Source organism: Pongo abelii, chromosome 6 (genome assembly GCF_028885655.2).
Source record: "Pongo abelii isolate AG06213 chromosome 6, NHGRI_mPonAbe1-v2.0_pri, whole genome shotgun sequence".
Taxonomy (NCBI): domain Eukaryota; kingdom Metazoa; phylum Chordata; class Mammalia; order Primates; family Hominidae; genus Pongo; species Pongo abelii.
In genome coordinates, this window is record NC_071991.2 from 125,345,639 (window position 1) to 125,361,484 (window position 15,846).

The 15,846-nt window shown below is 40.7% G+C and overlaps 1 protein-coding gene across 1 annotated transcript in view; it reads left to right on the forward strand.

The window, feature by feature from the left end:
• Window positions 1-15,846, forward strand: part of SND1 (staphylococcal nuclease and tudor domain containing 1) — a 433,869-nt gene that overhangs the window by 231,369 nt on the left and 186,654 nt on the right. Inside the window, 1 exon segment of the mRNA NM_001135474.1 lies at window positions 3,397-3,507. Within this exon segment, the coding sequence (NP_001128946.1) occupies window positions 3,397-3,507 (111 nt within the window).

Here is a 15,846-nt window from a genome sequence, read left to right on the forward strand (position 1 = left end):
TACTAAGGCAGGCCTATTGCTGAGGGACATAGGGTTCCTCTGATGGACAATTTTGACTTCTTATCAAGCTTTGACGAAACTCTTTGGAACAGGCCCATAGCTCAGACGTTCCCTATCTAACTTTCCTTCATTCCCTCTATTCTGCACAGGGGTTTGACCTGCATTACAGTCTGTTGGCTCTTCCCAGGCCTCCTGGGGTTCCCTTCTCACCTTCCTTGAGATGAGTTTTCTCCAGTTAATCTCTTGCACATCTAATCCTTCTTGGCACGTGCCTCTTATAGAACCTGAACCAACATACCATGAGTTCACACAAATACCTAAAATTCCAATCCACCGCTACTGGGTTCATTCTAGTTTTCTTCCTTTCCGTATTTGTATATACCTCCTCTGACAGTGAGAAACCTGGCTTATCCTTAGTACTTTCACTGGTAGGATTGATATTCCTTAGTGTAACCAATCTTGTAACACTGATGTCACCCCTCCCAAGTGGACACTCAGTCTTTAATGCCTGGCTATGGAGCCACCTTCCATGTGGATGTTTGCACCCAGCTTGAACTCTGATACCTTGTGTGAGTGATCATCCTTACCTTCCTATGGGGTTCTGACACCCCAAGCCAGACTACCCTATACTTTGTGCAAAATACTGTGCTTGGAACTGGGATATAGAGCAAGAAAAGCATGGCCCCTGCCCTCACAGAGTTTATCACTCACCAAGGAAGATAAACAATGAATGAATAATTGCCATATATTGTGATGGTGTATCACATGGGGAACCCACCAAGAAGAGAACACATGTGATTTTCATATGCATGGCACATAGTAAATGCCCAATAATGATGGTTGTTACCATTTCATGTATTTTTACTCTCGTTACCGCTAAGCACCAGCATCACAACTGTTCCTCCAGGAGAAATCTATAATTAGGGGATAAGAAGCTAAGAGAACATGGCTTAGATGCTGAGCTTTAAAGGAAAGAGAGAAGAAAGTTAGTGGGCAGGGTGTGGAGTGATTTGGGAATCTAAGGCCTCAGGAACTCCATATGGCAGGTCTTAACTGGTTTGTAGACATTTGCTGATAGGATAAAGAGGGCAGGGACAAGGAAGAGTAGAGAAAGTGCCCTTGGTTTCTCCTGACCAGGCAGGTACTCAGTAATTCTGTGAATTGATTTGAGCAGCATTAACTGGGGTGGATCATTAAACATTTGTGTTGTTTTTCTTTATATATCAAAGCTTGTTTGTGTGAATTTTTCCTTGCCTGCTCTGCCATTCCCACTTTCTCCTTCAAACCCCATGTATTTACTGTAAAATGTCAATGCTCAGTAATTCAAAATGCAGTAACAAATATTCCTTTGTTTTCTTGGCATTTAAAACAGCCAGAACATCTCAAACTATCAAAAGTGGAGTTGTCCCCCATGCCCCTCCCCAGCCTTCTTACTAGCTCTTTGATGGGTGGAGCCTCTCTTATTCCCTGCTAGGGCCCCTTAGTGACAACCTTAGTTAAATCCTCACCATGTATCAACATCTACATCTGCTGATTTGAGGCTGTTGCCTTCTCCATGCTGCCAAACACAACTCTGTGATAATGACAGCATTTGCCAGCACGCTTATGTGGTGACTCAGGAGACACGGTGGCCAGCAAATCAGCCTCTTTGTGGGAGTGGATTTTGAGAAGTGCTAATTCCGTGGCGGTTTGGAGATATTAATACCGTGCTGGCAGTAGATAAACAGACATCAGAGGGGCATATAATGAGAAGATAATCAGCCACTGCATCTTTTCCTCCTTGCTCAACCAACACATTTATTTTTTCTTCTTTAAAAAAAAAGCATGTTCTCCTGGATTTTGACGAATAGAGCCCTTAAATTGCGTAAACATGCACAGATACTGGTTGGTTCAGCTCCCAGCATCCCCACAGTATGACTTTCTAAGAACCACTGGTGTGTTAGGAGTTAACCACATTTTCAAACAATACTCAGTCATAGCATATGGCACGGTAGCCTATTGCTTACCATACCCTCTCCCTAAAGGGCAGCAAACCAGATGGTTTGAGTAGGGCCTTTGGTGTAATTATGACAGACACAAAGAAAGACATAACCACCATTCTCCCTCAATAAAATCATGCCTCTTGTTTTCCAGTATTTGCTATAGTTAATTATACTTAATTTTTGAAAATTTGTTTTTGCAGTTTGATTGTTCATAACTAAGTTCCTTTTCCAGGTTGGGGAGGAACCATTCAAATATGTATCATTAAGTGTCTGCATATCATTTCCCATTCATCCTTCTCTAGTTAGTAGATGCAGGCCACATAGAGTGGCATCTCTCATTCCCAAGAGTGAGCAATTTTCTTATTCTGGCAAAAAAAAAAAAAAAGATTTGTTGCATTTGAGAATTACTTTGCATTAGGGTCTAACCTGAGATTTTTTGTAGCTCCCATGGAGTATTGCTCCAAAACTGGTCATCTCAGATTTTATACTGTTTACTTTCTTTGTTCCCCATCTTGATTTGCTTTTTTCTTTCTTTTTTGTGATAGGGCCTCATTCTGTTACCCATGCTGCAGTGTAGTGGTGTGATCACAGCTCACAGCAACCTCAAACTCCTGATCCTCCTCCCTCAGCATTCCAAGTAGCTGGAACTATAGGCATGCACCACCACACTCGGCTAATTTTTAAATTTTTATTATGGAGATGGGGGTCTCATTGTGTTGTCCAGGCTGCTCACAAACTCCTGGGTTCGAGTGATCCTAGCGCCCGGGCCGCCCAAAGTGTTGGGATCACAGGCATGAGCCACAGCGCAAAGAATTTCCTTTCTACTAGAATGCCTCCTTCCTGCCTGCCTCTTCTCTCTTCATTCATAGTCTTATCTTTTCCAACCCCACTTTGGGTAGAAGATCTACTCTCAGGAGTTCTTATAAGAGAAACACTTCGTTATGTAAAACCAATGTTTCTAACGTTGCCAAACTAAAAGAAGACATTTTCTGGTTGTTCTGTTGGCTAGAAAGATTTTGAGAAATTTAGGTCATGCTTTTATATGTTCCGTTTTTTCTCTATGTGCCTAATATTTTATAGCAGACTTTTCTTGAGGGCAGTGGCTTGTTTATAACATTCTGTAAATAGCCTGGTGCAATGTGGGTTTTTTACAGATTTTTTTTTGGCTAGTTTTTAATATATGGATTAATATAGCATCTGACTGTACTAACCAGAAAAATGCTGAGCTAGGGAACTTTGTTATTTAACCTTTTATTTGGATTTCTAGCTTAGCAACTCATAGGTCTTGAAACCTTGGCTTCTCCCTTCCTCTGCCAGAATGCGTTAAGACCTCCAGGTGCTAACTGTTATTATTTCTGTTGACTGAGCCCCATATGCACTTCTAGTGCTCACTGACCTATCTTTTCTGTTGCAGAAACATTGCTGAGGCTCTTGTCAGCAAAGGTCTAGCCACAGTGATCAGATACCGGCAGGATGATGACCAGAGATCATCACACTACGATGAACTGCTTGCTGCAGAGGCCAGGTAAGACCAAACATTACTAAACACATGGGGACCCTCACCCTCACTTTTTTCTTTCCCAGTTTTGTGCCTACACCTGAGCAGAATGTGTTGGAAAATAATATGCTGAGAAAGTGTGTATTATTATTCCAGATTTTCCCCATGAAAAGAAGGACACACTTTGAACTTGCTGTCTAATTTTGGTTAAGTGCACTTGGTCCTCCATTTTAAAAAATATGTAAAATAGGTATGTATTAGATATGATCTCCCTTTGTAGCTGTATAAAAGAAAGCATGAGTGAGTGCTTTATAGGAGATATGTTTATCATCATTCCGGGACTAACAGTGAAGCCGTGCTTATGTCTGTAGTACATTTGCCTCTGTTTCTTACCTCCAAAGGCCTCTACTCCTAGCCCCTCCCATTTACCACCTCTAGACCTTTTGTCATGTACAAAGGAAAGAAAACATTTATTAGGAAATGAGTTTTAGTTTCAAACACTTCTAACAGCTGGCAGGAGACCATTTGAGAAGCCCTGTGACATTTTACTTTTGTCCTTCATCCCTGTGGCTGGTTGCCCCAAGGACATGCATGCTGCTCAGCAGTATTTCTGGCCATTGTCATCCCTGAAGGCTCTTACTCAGGGAGTCTTTTGTCACTGGGTAGTGTGGTAGTTGAGTGATTCCGAGACTTCCTGGGAAACAGAGCAAGAACTGAGCTACTTATTGCTGAACTGACTTGGATAGCTGAGCAGACTGCTTGGACTCAACCAAAATATATCCATTGTTTAAACGTGATTTCAGAGGCCTGCCTCATTCAGCAGTTTTTCCATAGCCTCTAGGACCCATTTAGTTCTAGGAGTTTGGTAATTGTCAGGTTATTTTCTACAGTTAGAGGAGGAATGATTCTGGGCACATGTTATCTAATCTCAGCTTCAGATTTTGTCGTTGAGATCACTTCTCTTGCTCTTTGGCCCATAACATTGCCCTGATATGTGACATTTACCTCTAACACCGTGTCACATCCTGATGGATAGAGCATCTGTAGAATGTCACACAGAATGTCAGCCAAGAAATCAGTCTGTCAGGCTGCTGTGGCTTTTGGATTCTTTCTTGTGGGCTTTTCCCAATAGACCCTGTTGACCTCATTCTTAAGTACACAGAGTCCAGTGAAAATACTCACATCTTTGGTTGTTTAAGGCTCATTAATGGTCATTTAAAATATGTAGTTCGTGATTGGTGTTTTCTCATAAACCTCCTTACTTTCTTCTCTCCCTACCTATATTATCAGTAAGCAAGACAGTCCCAAAGAACTCATGATGAGAAATGTGATCATGATTTCTCATGATCTTGGTTCTGTTTTTTTTTTTAAATTTTCTTAATTTTAGTTTTTGTGAGTATATAACAGGTGTGTGTATTTATGGGTACATAAGATGTTTTGATACAGGCATGCAATGCGTAATAATCACATTATGTAAAATGGGGTATCTGTCCTCTCAAGTATTTATCCTTCATGTTACAAACAATCCAGTTATACTCTTTTAGTTATTTTAAAATGTACAATTAAATTACTATTGACTATAGTGACCCTGCTGTGCAATCAAATACTAGGTCTTATTTATTCTTTCAAGCTATTTTTTTTTGTACCCATTATCCATCCCTACCTCTCCTCCGCCTTCTTACTACCCCTCCCAGCCTTTGGTAACCTCTCTACTCTGTGTTTCCATGAGTTCAATTGTTTTGATTTTTAGATCCCACATATAAGTCAGAACATGCAATGTTTTTTCTCTCTGTGTCTGGCTTATTTCACTTGGCGTTATGACCTCCAGTTCCATCCATGTTGTTACAAATGACAGGATCTCATTCTTTTTTAATGGCTGAATAGTACTCCATTGTGTATAAGTACCACAGTTTCTTTATCCGTTCATCTGTTGATGGACACTTAAGTTACTTCCAAGTTTTGGCTGTTGTGAACAGGGCTGTAGCAAACATGGGAGTACAGATAACTCTTCGATATACTAATTTCCCTTTTTTAGGCGGTATATACCCAGCAGTGTGATTGCTGGATCATATGGTAGCTCTATTTTTAGTTTCTTGAGGATCCTCCAAACTTTTCCCATAGTGGTTGTACTAATTTATATTCCTACCAGCAGTGTACAAGGGCTCCCTTTTCTCCACATCCTCGCCAGAATTTATTGCCTGTCTTTTGGATATAAGCCATTTTAACTGGGTTGAGATGATATCTCATTGTAGTTTTGATTTGCATTTCTCTGATGATCAGTGATGTTGAGCACCTTTTCACATGCCCGTTTGCCATTTTTATGTCTTCTTTTGAGAAATGTCTATTCAAATATTTTGCCTATTATTTTAATTGGATTATTAGTCTTGGTACTGTTTGATCATCCAGCTCCAGTAGGAAACGGAACAATTACTAAACTATCCATGGGATTTGTGGGGTGGGTCCGTGCTGGGCATATTCAGCCCAATCTGATGGTAACTTGAAGAACAGGTTATGCATTTCCAGAGTAGCAGGAGCCCTCAGCAATACAATGGAATGTATAGTTATATTTTCCATGCAGGCTTCACACTGCCACCAATAAATATGTAATTCTGACAGGCAGGTAAGCATGGAAATAATTTGCAGGGCTGCTCTGGAAAGTGAGGCCAGAATAAGCTTTCTTATTATGCTGTTAGAAATAGCCATGTTGTGCTATAATACTTAATGAGTATTCATAGATAGTGAAATTTTTTTAAGTTTTAGGTTTTAAAATGAAAACAGCCTTTTTAGTCTAGCGCTTATGTTGTGCAGAAGGAATGTAACAAGATGCTTGCTTGCTAAGACAGTGAGCTGCCTAGAGATAATTGTGTTGAGCCATTGCTTTCAGACTGATGGTGAGAAAATTGGCTTCAGGGTCATTGCACTGTTGCAGGTTGAGTAAACGGAGAGAATTAACCACTTCCCTATGCCCATGAGGCATTGCCATAAGGAAATACAGGCCCCATAAAGAATGGGGAGAAATACTCAGCATGAACTGTGAGTGAATTTTTGTTTGGAGCAGTCTGGTCAGTGAGCCCCAGGACGCTAAGCCTAGTGCCATCTTCTCGATGCTAACCCCCAGGAAAGGGAAGTCAGATTCAAGAAAGATCAGAATGCTTGCTAGATAGGAATGGTGGTTTTGTAGCCATTAAAAAAGATTTTCACTGCAGAATCCCCATCCTCATGGTTTGGTGTTTTGTTTTGGTGGCTGTGGTTGTTTTGAGACAGGGCTTTGCTCTGTGTCCAGGCGGGAATGCAGTGGCACAATCATGACTCACTGCAACCTCCCTTTCTTGAAAATGGCAAAGTTGACCACTTTTCAAGACCACCTGTGTCCTGACACTGGCTTATTTGAATTTGCCTTTAGTTTGAAGCACCTCGTTCTCCTATGACACATTACCCATGTTCCCTTAGGATTCTTCTCACCTCTCTCACGTTACAGCGTGTCAGAGCTCTTTCACTGCTGCTTCTGAACCTTATCTGGCCAGGTATTGAATATTATCTGAGTTTAGGGTTGTTTTTCCCTAGATAGATTAGCTGTATGTTTTCTAGGTGAACTCTGCTTTGTGATTTTATGCCCCTGTCAATGCATTTTCTCTACCTCCCAGCTTCGTGTCCTCTGCAGATCTCATTAGTGAGTTGCTTACTCCTTTTTTGGACCCTGAATAAAATCCCTAAACAAGAATGGCTTTGGTGTTGACCCCAAGTCTCTCACTGCTTGAACTGTCACTTAACTGTCTTTTGTTTATCATTCTTCAGCCACTTTTTAATCTTCAACGATTCTGTACTGAACCAAGCCAGTTTGAATTAATTTCCCAAGCAAAATTTCTTAGGGTACTGTATTTAATGCTTTGGCAAAAGCCAGATTCATAACATCTGCCGCATTCATATCAGTCATTCGTTCTGACACTCTTTAGGTAAGTAATAGACGGGTCAGGTGGCAAGGCATCTTTCTGCTCTGTTCCTCCCTACCAGGGTGTTGATTCCAACAGACTTCTTTGACCCTGGTTATTGCTGGTGATATCGGCAGTGGTGCAGAGTGCTCTTCTGTTGACTTTGCTTTCCAGTGCACTGCTTGGCCATTAGTACTTTCAGAGAAACATTGTAAGCTTTGGGGAAAGGGCAGCCCGTTAAACTTGTCTGACTTAGGTCAGCACAGCTGCCTGCCTAGAAGTTGATGAGCTTTCTCAGGGCTCTGCAGCCCCTACTTCCTCTGCAAAGGGGTATGATCTGCCAGCCTTTCTCATATCATTTCATGGGCGCTCAGGGAGTGATGCGGTAGGCACTCATTGGGAGACCAGATGAGACAGAGGGGGAAGAAGAATACCAATTTGCAGTCTGCCTGTTGCTTTCAAGCATATCCACCTGCCTGCATAGAAACAAACTCTACCACATCAGCAGCTCTGTTCAGTTCACTGACCCTTCAGCGCTCCTTTACTCAGGTGCCTCTCTGCTTCTGGGAAACCCTCATAATGTCTTAAATACATGGCCCATGTAGAGGAAGCCACATCTTTTTTTGTTTAAAGGGTAAATAAACCTCACATTCCCAAAAGGCGGCCTTTTGGCCTTCTGGCCTTCCTTTCCAGCTCCGTTGTCTATCATCAGCTGCCCCCTCCCTCATTCATCACCTTACGTCCTAGCAAGATAAGGTTTTGGCATTTTCTCATATACTCTCAGGCCTTGTTTATCTCATAGGCTTCGTTGAAAAGCCCTTGATGTTGTCCCGCAGTTCTGAGAGTTCCAGTGTGTGTATCCTCTGTTTTTTGTCCCCCCCCACCCGGAATTTAGGTGCAGCTGACCCACAGTTCTCTGTGACACTCCTGAACTTGGTCTCCCTTTTTAGAAGCATCATATGGACTCCTTAGGGAGTGTGAAACATTATTTCTGTTCTGCATGATCCTGTTTGATTCCCATATTGACTTTCCAGCATTTCCAGTTCCTCTTTTTGTTTTAGTGTTTCTCAGTAGAGTCTTCCAAACTTTAGGCAGAGCTTTTAACTTCTTCAGGGAATATTCCGTATATCCTTCTGCGGTATTTCCAAGATAGTGAGTCATTACTGGGACCCTTTCTACTTTCTGAAGTGTCATAAAAATCTTTCATATGCTCTATTTTATGTATTTGGTGTAACACATCCAAGTTTTGATTTTGGAGAGGCCAGAATGTGAATTTCGTCATCATGCTAGATGTCTTCCAAGTGGAGCTTTTGTTGAGCATGTTATGGACACTGAATACAAGTTGGTAATGTTTAGAGTCCGATCAAAGCGTGGCTGTGTGCTATGTTTTCTTTATACATGGGGGATATCATCTGTGTACATTTTCTGATGCTACTAGTAGCTTTATTTTAAAATGTAATATTTTAAGAATTCCTAGAAATTGTTAGAATCTGGCTCTTTGTGGGAAAACACAGGAGTTATGTTAGTTCAGAAGTTGGGGCTTTATTCAAGGTATCTTTTAATTCTGAGATTTGCAATTTCAAGATCGGATGTATATATTCAGAAAAGAAATTGATGCTCCAGCCTGACTGTAGGAAAGCAATTGTATTGAACAACCTAGTGTCTGAGCAGATTTAAATGAATTTAGATTCATTCTGGTCATACATAATGAAGTTAGGGTTATCTCAGGAGAAGAGAAAAGGGCAGGCTCTCTCTTATCTTTTCATGTGTATTCTATTTCTTGCCTGGCACACTGCAGATTTAGAAAACCATGGTGTTGTCATCCATCTCTGAGAGGTAAGTGTGAACCTGCCCTCATCTCAGCATCGCCTTGGCTACTTCTCTTCCTGGTCCCCTGAAGGACTCGTTTTTCTGATTCAGCAAACCCTCTTTCTAAAAAACAAAAAACTAGCGCTCCAGCCTTGCTGTGTTCTACATCTCCAGTCTCCAAACTCCAAACCCCATAAGCACCAGTCTCTTGCTTTTTTTAGTGAGATTGGCAGTGTCCTCATATTGTAGGCTTCTGTGTTAGAACCTGTAGGAAATCTGTGCTGGCATTTCTGTCACAGACTTTAGTCAAAAAGCTATAAACATATTGATAACTCTTTCTTTCTTAAACCAATATCCCTGGCCATTATTAAGAGGGATTCAGTATTAATTGCATATCTCTCTTGGTGACGCAGTTAATGGGGGCCACAGTGGGCTTTCTAAGTTCCATATGTTTGTAGCAGTGACTTGTAAATATATTTTGCAATTCCATTGAATGAAGAGCTTCCACTGGGAAGGAAATGCTCTTGGTCTTCCACCCTGGACTTAGCTAGAGGAGCTCTCCCTTTTTTCTGACTTACAAGGAAGTTTTTCCATAAAATTTCAATAAATGGAAAAAGTGACGTGTGCCTTAAAAAAAAAAAAAAAAGAAAAAAACTGTTGACTGGTCCTTCATATCTGTGTCTTCAGTTTTACTAGCATTCACATACTGGTTATGAATGGAATGTGAAGAGTTATTTGCCAGCATTTTCTGTTGCTAAGTTAAAAGATAAATTTTAGGACTCTGAAATGGAAGAGGAGTATATTGGTTTGACACTATTGTGATTTGTTAAATGTTTTGATAAGAAAATTTCATTTCTATACCAGTCTGTTTAGACAATTGGCATTGAATTTATGTGTCTTGAAATTTTAAAACTGATATATCCTATCACAGAGTGTAGATTAAATGGGTTAATCAGTTCTCCAAGAAAGCATATCTTTCCTCTGTCAGAAACAGTGGTCAAGGCTGGTCTGTGTTGCATGTGATGGCTTTGCATTCGTTTCTTCTCTTTATTCCTTTTTTTTTTTTTTTTTTTGAGTGTATCCTGGGTTCCAGGCATGGGCGATAATAGCGGTGAACAAAAAAGATAATAGACTGAACCCTTTACAAAGCATGCAATCTCAGAGGGACAGGCATTAAATAATTTTATTAGTACTGCTGGGTATTGCTGTTTTTCCTGTTTCTTCTCTTTTCTTACCTGTTTTCTTAGCTCTTCCTCTTTCCTCCCTCTTTATTTTTAACACTGCTTGCCTTACATCTTTTTTATTCCATCTCTCATTTCTATTAAATGGTCCTATGAGAGTATCTTCCTGAAATTCATCTTTTCTGTCCAGCCTCTGTTCTTATCTTATCAACAGTTTAATGGTATGGCTTTAAATAAACCATGATTTCTCACTTTCAATCTAGTGACCTCAACAATTGAAAATTCTTTTTGAATAAAAGTAGAACCTATTGAATACTGTGAAAAACAGAGCTCTTACTTGAAATTTAATGGTAGATTCCTGTAACACCAGGGTACTCTTGGATTTTTAGCTCAAGCATCATAGGAGGCAGTAGTTGGGTGCCTTACAACTGCCCTCTTCACCCTCTGCATTACATCATGTCAGTACAGGTTGAAAGCCAGCACAGAGGAGGAGACTGGCCTTTCTCTTAAATGTCCTAATGGCTTCAGTTCTTTTTTAACTTTGGAAATGCACATCCCACCCTACATTTTGGGGTTGCAGTTAAGTGTCACGATCATGAGGTTGCTAACTGGATTCAGCACGTGTCATTATGTGTCAGTGTGGAGGGTTTCGCTGTTGGGGAGTAGGGAAGATCAGTTTTTGCAAGTGGTTGTGATAACAGGAAAATGCATTAAAAGAGCTGGTGTTGGGAAGTGATTTGACGATGCAGCTGAATGTGGGGAAATTTAGCTTTTCCCTTTCTTCAGAAAAGATGATGCACTCAACATCCAAATAGCAGTAATCAATCTGCATTTAAGGCAGCACAAATGGCCACTTCTGGAGAGCTGTATGATGTCTCCATTTCCAAATAGTTTTCTCCTTCAGGATATTAACAGGATCTGTTCACTCCCTCCATCCCATCCTTCTCTTCCCTCCCCACCCCTAGTTCCTTCTGACATAACTCATGCTGTGAGACTTTTCTTTATGATTCATGAGGGGCTGGGGTATAGCTGGCGCCCTTTAGCTTTATCTCCTGTCTTGACTAGCAAGCTGTGGGTAGTCCTGCAGATCATGGGTGGATGATTAACTGCTGGAAAGCAGTCCTCCTTGGCTCCGTTCTGTAATCATTAGTCTACACTGGTTGTATTCCTTCAGAGAGGACATTGTTCTAGGCTAAACTTCCTACATGAATTAGCCATCATTGTGTCTTCCCCCACCTCCATCCCCCAAAATAGGTTCAGCTATGACCACTTATCTGTCCAGAGCCACTTGTCTATTTTCGTCCGTCTCACTCTCCTCTTGGCTAAGAGGCTCTTGCTTCTTTCACACAACCCAAAATATTTGATATGTTGGAAGGTTCTTGTACTGGGAATATCATTTCAATCCAAAATAAATTGTAACTATAAAGTGATAACACTTGACCCTTGACTTTCTTGAATCTCTTATAACTTGCTTCCCTAAACCAGTGGCTCTCAGACCAGCCACATCACTGTCGCTCGGAAACTTGTTAGACATGTGAATTCTCAGCACCCTGCCCCCTGCAGTCTAACACATTCTTTAGATGATTCTGATGCACACTAAAATTTGAGAAGCACTGCCCTAATCAGTTCTTGATCATTGTAAAACAAATCAAAGTGTATACCCTTTCATGGAAGATTGATCATTTAATCTTCATTGTAATTAGAATTACAGTCGTGGTTGTAAGTAACAGAGAACAAGGCATGGAATGGACAAGCTTTGGATTTCTATAGTATGTCCCAGCTCTTTATTCCCCTTGACTCCTGTCTCTTTCCCCCTTCCTCAGACTCTGAGTTCATGGCTCCTTAATTAGATTCCTTCTGAATAGCCTCCACCAGCTCTTGGCTAATTTAATGTGAAATCATCTCGAGTGTTACAGTGCTTGCTTGCTTTGGTTCATCTGCAGCGTCAGGTGGCTGAGTGGGTCGGAGAGCTGAGTCTCTATTAGGCATATCCCTATCCTGCTTCTGCTCTAATCCTTAGAAATCTCTCAGGAGGACTATAGTTCAAATAATTAATCACTGATACATCAATGCACAGAATTTTATAGCTGATTGTGAACGGGAAATCCGCTTCATAGCTTTCTTTCATTTGCAGGATTCTTTACATCTAAGTTTCTTGTAAACTTCCTTGTGCATTTCTGTTTTATCCTAAGCTACTTCTGACTCTGCCTCCCGCCAGCACCCTTCAACTTTGGGCCCAGAAGTTGAGAAGAATTACTTCCCATTGCTCTTGCTTTTGCATCAAGGTCAGAGAGCCAAATCTCTGGGGTATGGCAATGAATTTTTTCCAGTAAGTCAGAATAAATGTAGCTCACATTGGAAAACCGTTTTCCAAACTGAACATTGTCACAGAATTGTTGCTTTTCACTCAGTCAAAAGACTCATTAAAGTTTTCTGTAACTGATGTGTTTGTGTTATGTAACAAATATTTTATCAGGTATTTTGGGGGTTAAAAACACAAACACAGGATCTAGTGGTGATTTCAGTGAACAAGTAAATAATTACAAATATAGTTACAAAAATGGAGAATATATGTGGGTAGTTGGGATTCATAGGGAAAGGAGCACCCAGATTGATGGGTTTTCCACCAATAGAGTCCACAAGAGAAGGCATGTTCTGTTTGGTTTGCCTTGGTAAAGGGAGATGGAAAGCAAATGCCAATTTCTTACCCTATGACAGCAGTTTCTTATCCTAAGGAAGTAATTGGCAAGGTGCTCTAGAAGTTATTCCTCATGGCATTATCTATAGTAATAGAACTATTCACATAAATATCTAGCAACAGGGGATTGATTAAAATTTTGAACCATACATTCATATATGATGGTTAAAAGTGGTACTTAAACAGTGTTTTTTTCTTGAAATAGGATTATGAGTCATTGTTTTCTGAAATTTTTTTCTGATGAACTTTGTAATCAGAACAGCAAAAACTGTAAAATCAGTGTCACTGAGGCAGTTTTGAGTAATCTACCTTCCTGAGGCCCTATCCTCTCAAGAAGACTTTAGACTGCTCATAACCACTACTACCCAGCTCTAATAATCCTTTGATCCTAATCTGGGATAGTAGAGTTTGCAACTGCGTTCCCCTCATCTCTAGCATTGAGTTGGTTGTTCTCTGCCTTGGAGTTCATAATCCCTTTCCTCCCACTTACCTGCCACTGCAGATCCATTGTCATACCCGGCACAATAGCATGTATCTTCATTCCTTCCTTATATTAGTTTAGACGAGATGATGACCTCGAGTTCTTTGTTACTTGCTTCACTGTCTCATAATACCTACTGACTCATTAGTCCGCCCACCTCCCCTTGACCGTAGGACTCAATTTCCTCATTTCCAGTCTATGCACTCTCAATCTTTTCTGTCTTTCTCATCGGTAATTCTCAATTTCATTGAAAATGCAGCTGCATAATCTTAGTGCCCCCACCTACCATTCTGCACCTGCCCCTGCTCTGTATCTTATTTTCTGAGTGGTGCCACCCTGTCGCTTCCTCCAGCTGCCAGGGAACCAGGAGAAGGGCCGAAGGAATTGTTTATTGCTACCATGTTGCACTGATATGTGTATTTGGTTCATGCTGAAAAACCGTATTCCTCAATGTGACCTGAAACACAATGAGAAGTGCTTCGGAAGTTTACCAGGTTTTTTACTCTTTGTTCTGCTTTTCAACCTTTTCTGTTGGAATTAATTTTTCTTCATACTGAGTCATTTTTCCTTGATTATTTAGTAGATGTTCCTTACAATCCTGCTACTTGGTTCTGTTTTGTCGTTTACTGTGGTCAAGCTTTGCTCCCACTCACTGCCACTCAGATTCTTGCCCATCTCCTGTGGTTCCAGTAGACTTGATGTGGGATGTGATGCTTTTGTTCTGGATGCTCCTCTGCTTCTGTTTCTGCTCAGAGGCCAGTCTTTAGCTGCTTCTGCCCTGGAGCATAGATCATGAAACTGTGTATCTGGGAAAGCCAACAAACCTCATTTTTTTACCCTACAGTCACTTTGGCATTGTCACTGTCTCCAATTTGAAATATTTTCACTGTTCCGTATTAATCAGTCAGTTACCAAGCATTTGTTCAGCTTTACTTGGCACACTTTAATTGAACTAGATGGCCCTGAATTTATATAATTATGGAAAGATAGCTGTCTGTTAAATATTATAATAAAGATTAAGGGCAGAATACTAACCCTCAAGGGACCTGTAGTCTAGATACAGAAATAAAGATTAACACATGAAACAATTTGAAAGTCATATGTTGCAGTTTATAATTACATGCTGAACTGAGTGATACCTGCACACAACACACACACACACACACACACACACAAATTATACTACCATTTCAAAGGAGTTCACCTAGGACCCCAGGTTAAAGATTTCTGTTGTCCCATCTATTTTACGATTGTAGTGAGGTTGTGGCTACAGATAGGTGATACTCTTTTCATTGTAGTGTTGACCTAGAACGACAAGTGGAATCAAGGGGGAAGCAAAAGCCCAGGGGACACACATAATTAATTACTTGCATGTAGGGGGCATGAAGAAAATGGGCCTAATTGGATTAGGAGTAATGTGGAAATCATGTGGATATGTGAACTGGGGCCACATGGTCGAGACCCATGAAAGCCAAGTCTGAGAATTTCCACTTGATTTCACAAGCTGATTGGTTGTCTTTGTTTGGGGTATAAGTAGGGGAGGAAAATGATGACGTCAATTTTTATTGAGAAGTGATGTGGGAGTGGTGTGCAATATTCAGTCAAAGTGTGTGTAGCTTCAAAAGGGATTGCATGAATTTAGTTAAGATATCCCTGATGTTATCTTGAAATAAATTGGTGAGGGCTTAGACCAAGAGGGTTCCAAAAGGGCCAAGTGAGCACAATTATGAAACAAGAATGTTGGATGTTGGGATAAAGCAAAAGCAGAGTGAAGAGACATCATGGAGCCTGCTTACCAGGAAAGCATTGTTAAAAGGAAGTTACAGATGAGGAGACGTGTTCAGGGGTCCTGATCTCTCTCAGCTCTGTAGCCTCCTTGCCCCATCATCTCCCTGCCACCTATTACATGCCATTTCTGCTTTCTGTCATTTTATTTTCTTTAGATCTCTTTCATGTATGAAAGTAGTTCTTTTTGTAAAACTCTGTTGAAAGCTCCTGCTCCCTCAGAAAATTCACAGATACTTCAGGGTGGATCAGAGATATTTCTAGCATCTGAGCTGACGCGCACTATGTCCCCAGGTTAAGAATTCCTGATGTGATAACTATTTTATGATTGTGATAAGGTTGGATCTAGCCATAAATCCTTTGAGTTTCTTTGTAAGCTCACAAAAATATTTGTTCAGAATAACAATCTACTGTTGCTGAATTGGCAGTAAGATGGAGGCCTGTTTGTTGGCACGGGAGGGACTGTGACTGCGGTGCTCAGAC